At 42.3% G+C, this 5,000-nt stretch overlaps 2 protein-coding genes across 2 annotated transcripts in view; both read left to right on the top strand.

The window, feature by feature from the left end:
* The window catches only part of LOC138059835 (probable methyltransferase-like protein 15 homolog), a 56,341-nt gene extending 54,682 nt beyond the window's left edge, over nucleotides 1–1,659 (top strand). The window contains exon 5 of the mRNA XM_068905471.1: nucleotides 929–1,659. Coding sequence (XP_068761572.1) covers nucleotides 929–1,479 — 551 coding nt within the window. The 3' untranslated portion in view covers nucleotides 1,480–1,659. The remainder of the gene's footprint in view (nucleotides 1–928) is intronic.
* LOC138059834 (probable methyltransferase-like protein 15 homolog) overlaps nucleotides 1–5,000 on the top strand; it is a 182,579-nt gene that overhangs the window by 70,561 nt on the left and 107,018 nt on the right. The window lies entirely within an intron of this gene.

Below are 5,000 nucleotides of genomic sequence, written 5' to 3'. Positions count from 1 at the left end.
TGACGTCTGCGATGCTGGTGCAATGCTCTACCATGCACCATTTTACGGATATGGTAGCCATTTTGAAATCCATTGTTTCAAATAGCTATCTATTATAGGATTCTAAGGGGGCAAATTAGCATGCATTTGCCCCCTTAGAATCCCATAATAGATAGCTATTTGAAACAATGGATTTCGAAATGGCTGCCGTATCCGTAAAATGGTCTATTGTCTATAATTTAAGAGACACTAATATTGCTGTACAGTAACTGTCCACTTAATTGTGAGGATCACTTCAGCCTTTCGTCTGTAACCCGCACTTCAAATATATACTTTTAGAACACTAACTTGCTTACACTGTGGGTTTGGCAACAGATGGGAACCTGAAGGGATTGCTTAGAGATTGCTCAATTTCATCAAAAAATTCTCATCGACAACACCATACAAATGAGAGATGGGTTATTCAGTTGATGTAACAACTGACTGACTGACAATGGTTGAATTGTTGACTATCTGACTGGTTGAATTTTTTTCTGCCTTACGGCTTTCGGTGAGTGAGGACCGAACTACCATGCGAGAGATCAGCTGGTCCAACACGCAGGGACATTAAATGATCGAGGAGTCAAATTCCTTCCTTTGTAAGCACATCTATGATAATTCATTAATTACACAGAGTCTTCTAAGATAAGGACAATTAATGGTTGGCTCCATCTCAGTAAGCGTTTTTTGAATTAAACAACTGACACTCTATTTACTAAAATTAGGGCTCAGAGTTCTCACCGTATTGTGTACTGTACTAATCCTAGCAGTCTAGGTGCGGGGCAAATTAAAGAGTTGTACTTTGATACTCGAGAGCATCCCAGTATAGTGCCGACTGCAAAGCTGCATGTAGATGCTGGCAAAACGTGTTGAGTTTTTCATTTATACACTTTCATTTTTCTCTCCATAGTTCGCATATCCAGAGCTATAGTACGAGCCCGCAGCAAGATGCCAATAGTTTCCACGAGACAATTAGCAGGCATCGTTACTGCAGCAGTACGGAACATCCGAACCGACAGATTTTCCCGCCAACTTCATCCGGCCGCCAGAACTTTCCAAGCGTTGCGCATACTCGTAAACGATGAACTAAACGAATTGCAGTATGCTCTGAAAACGGCGCATAAACTTCTCCGTCCTGGTGGACGCCTAGTTGTCATTTCATTTCACGCGCTTGAAGACTCTATTGTACGGCATTTTTTCAAAGAGACGCTCTCCGAAGTGAGCTACTTGCGGTCAAGAACGAAAGTTGCGGGGAAAGCGAAAACGAGCTCCTGGCTTCCCCTTCATAAGAAGGTTATTTATCCAACGGAAGAGGAAGTTTACCTCAATCCGCGCTCGCGATCTGCCAGATTGCGCGCCGCCGTAAAAGCGGACAATTTAGTTCTTGACTTAACTGAGCTTACAAACTTGTTAGATAATAATCCGGGGCAGAGTTTTTACAATGGTTCAACGCCGCAATGAAAGCTTATTTTTTCATTTTAAATATTGCTTGTCTAATCCTTTTTCTCTTAAGCAACAGAGTGAAAAGAATTGCATTTCTAAGTGTGGTAAATTATTTCAGATGAAAGAAAGTGCGTTCACAAGGGCTACCTCCTTATAAAGGTTGTTTTACAGTGTGAAAAAGTCTATGTGGAAATAAATGAAATAATGCGCAATGAAAAAGTGAGAAGCATTTATCTGGCAAGTATTGATGGTGATTAAGTAATTTACATATGGGAAATCAAGAGGAAAGAGTCCTGGGCAGAAATTGAACCGACAACCTCTATAGCACTTGTGGGAAGCTCCACCCTTCTAGCTAAAAAATCATCGTCTTGTATGAACTACAACAAAATGCAGACTACAGGGCTTCATTTTCACAGATCTTACGTCGTTGAACACTTACTTCGGTGACGATATCCAGTAGGCTGGTCAAACCCATATTTGCACGCTCTTTGACGGATGAGCTGCACGATGCTACAGTAGGTTCCTCTGTAGCGTGCCAAGTGTTTTATTGGCTCTCGTTTTTTTGCCTCTAGCGCCTGTTTGGACCAGGTTTAATAGCCCAAGGTACTTTTGGGATGTAACGCCTTTTGGCCTGGAGTGTTTCGTTGAAGTATATGTGGATAGGCAGGAGTTGCGCTTCAGAGTAATAATAAAAGTTAATTGATTAATAATAACAATAATAATAATAATAATGATGATGATGATGATGATGATGATGATAATAACTACTACTACTACTAATAATAATAATCACTTTATTTGAAGTCTCAAGTTATTTAGTTGCGCACAAGAGCTCTACTATTTGGGGAGACTACAAATCAACTGAAATCAGAGCAAATCAAATAGACAACTTGTAGCATTTGTATCGCCCAAAATTCAGTTGCCATGTGGAAGCCCCTTTTTTCCGTGTGGAACAAATCGTGCTGTAAGATGTGTTGATCAGCTTGCGTCTGTATGTGACCTTTCTGCTGGAAAGAAAATCACGAATTGCCCCTGATACCTTAATACCTGCAACCCTGGTCAAAATTGTTGAATCAACTCATGGGAATCTCCCCCTTCCCACTTCACAAAGTTGAATACAGTTGGTGATTACACATTATCTTGCAAAGCTCGCGGTTTTTCCCAATTTTGTGAAGGGGGGGGGGGGGGGGGGGGGTACGGTGTCGTGATGTGTCAAGTGTTCCAACGATTAATGACCGGGATTGTGGCTTTCAGAAGTAATCGTTCAGGGGGGACAGAGTCAAAGGCCCTCGCGAAGGCGAGAAAAATCACGCATAAGGTTGCATGCTTATGGGGTTCCTATGGGTTGCTATAATATATCAAAAAGTTTAAATACTAACACTTTGAAAGAACTGAAACTGACAGTGTCAAAAATCCAGCAAAAATATGATAATAACTGGAGGCATTTTTCTTCAATCCGCAGTGGTGTTCAAGATTTGATCTTTCTAAGCAACAACGTCTTCGGGACAAAATATTGTCGCGAGCCTTTAATATGTTAATTCAGTCGTTTTCAAACAACATTTGTTGGTAGTAAACTGAATTTCAATCCCTCGACAGTAGCTTTTGTCTGACAAATCGTTTCCCGAAAAACTCCTTGGGCGCCTGCGCAATGTTCTTCAATAAAATTTTCCCAAATGAAATCGTACGTTCGCGACATTTCTCTTACTTTTTGTGCTTACGAGCTAGCCCGTAATGCACAATGTCATCCGGGTTGTCTGAGTGAGTGAGTGAATGTTAAGCCCGCCGCACACTTGAGGAAAGAGCTGAGCAAACTGCCTCCCGTTTCCTCGCGTGTGCGGGGAAATTGTGGGGAGAAATTCGCCTCGCGTGGCCGTGAGGATAAAATCAAACATGTTTGATATTTTTGGCCTCGCGAGACAAATTCCTCAATGTGCGCGGCCATCGTGAGAATCGAGCTGAGCTTGGTTTAATCAAGCAGCCAATAAAAATACATAGCATACTCACGTGACTCCAGCGGTTCAGGATGGTGTGGGAGGAAGAAATTCCGACGTCAGTGGAGTCACGTGAGAATGCCATGTATTTTATTGGATGCTTCATTGACCAAGCTCAACTCGATTCTCATAACCTGCGATCAGGCCCATTTTTAGCTTCGCCCATATGTTCTCTTATGTCGTCGATCGCTACACATTCCGTACCACGCGAAACTAACATAGAGCATGATCGCAGGTTACGATTCTCACGATGGCCGCACACAAAGAGGAATTTGCCTCTCGAGGCGAAAAAGATCAAATATATTTGATTTATTCCTCACGGCGTCGCGAGGCCAATTTCTCGCCAAAAGTTCTCCGCACACGGTGAGAAAACGGCTGAGCAAACCGCCTCGCGAGGCAGTTTGCTCAGCTCTTTCCTCACCGTGTGCGGCGGGCTTAAGATCGCGTGCGTGAATCACTAAATTAATGGGTTCTTTATTCAATTTTAACAATTGATGTCCATTTTACAGTTATTCTGTTTGCAGCCTACTTGTTGCCTTTTCCTTTCGTAATTTTCCCTATTCAAAGAGAAATTTTAGAGAATTTACGGCAAGATTTCGACAATCGCATGATAATTTGATTGGCTAACCTATTGGAAAAGCCGGTAGGATTTGAGCGGAAAAACAGCCTTTGGAGTCAAAATGCCCACAAAACCTTTCCAATGAGCTTCCATGTTGATATTCCAGTAAGATGTCTGATATTTTCGAATTTTGAAGCATTTTGTAAAAATCTCATCAGTTGTCATCAAAGGCAACTTGCTCTCTGAAACTTGCCGCCGCGATGTGCATATATCAACTGACCATTTGTTTTGTTTTGCTGAAATTGACTTAAGAAGCACGACACCGACACACCGTTGTCACGTCGCTGGAAAATCGCTTTCAAACTCAAGAATTCACCACCTGAGACTTCTGTCCAAGGTCACTGTCTTGTGCAATTTCGTTGATCCTTTGCGCGCCGCACTCATGAATCGTCTTTTGTTACTGTGTACATATGGTAATGAATTTGGTAATGGTAATGAATTTATATAGCGCATTTTCTATTAACATATTCAAATGCGCTTTACAATTAAGGGATCTATGGGTGAGATCGGACATCAGCATATATAGGCGCCGCTAGCAGCCGCTATCAGTCCGTTAGCGATCTCACCCAGCACATGAGTGAATGAAATGAGGCCTGACCACAACACCGGGAGCTCCATGCCCTATATATATGTGGGGGATCCAATGATGCCTTCTCGTGTTTTAGGCCCAAAGGCCGAAACTATTTTTAAAAGAACTGGCCGTAGTCTGCATTCTCATACTTGAGTGGTTGTTATACTCAACCGTTTTTCCACCCTCTGCGGTGCTACGGTGATAGCACATGCGTATCCCAATACACACCACACACTGTATCCCCCAGTGGAGATAAACGAAACACTGAAGCCAGGTTCAAGCTGGCTCTAAATTTCTCAAAACAAGAGGAATTTTAGCCGTAAACGTACTTTATTCGGTCTACGGTGTCCAAGGGTAA

Source organism: Montipora capricornis, chromosome 8, assembly GCF_036669925.1.
Source record: "Montipora capricornis isolate CH-2021 chromosome 8, ASM3666992v2, whole genome shotgun sequence".
Classification (NCBI taxonomy): domain Eukaryota; kingdom Metazoa; phylum Cnidaria; class Anthozoa; order Scleractinia; family Acroporidae; genus Montipora; species Montipora capricornis.
Note: the sequence above shows the minus strand (reverse complement) of the source record. Positions and strands in the feature narration are given on the sequence as shown.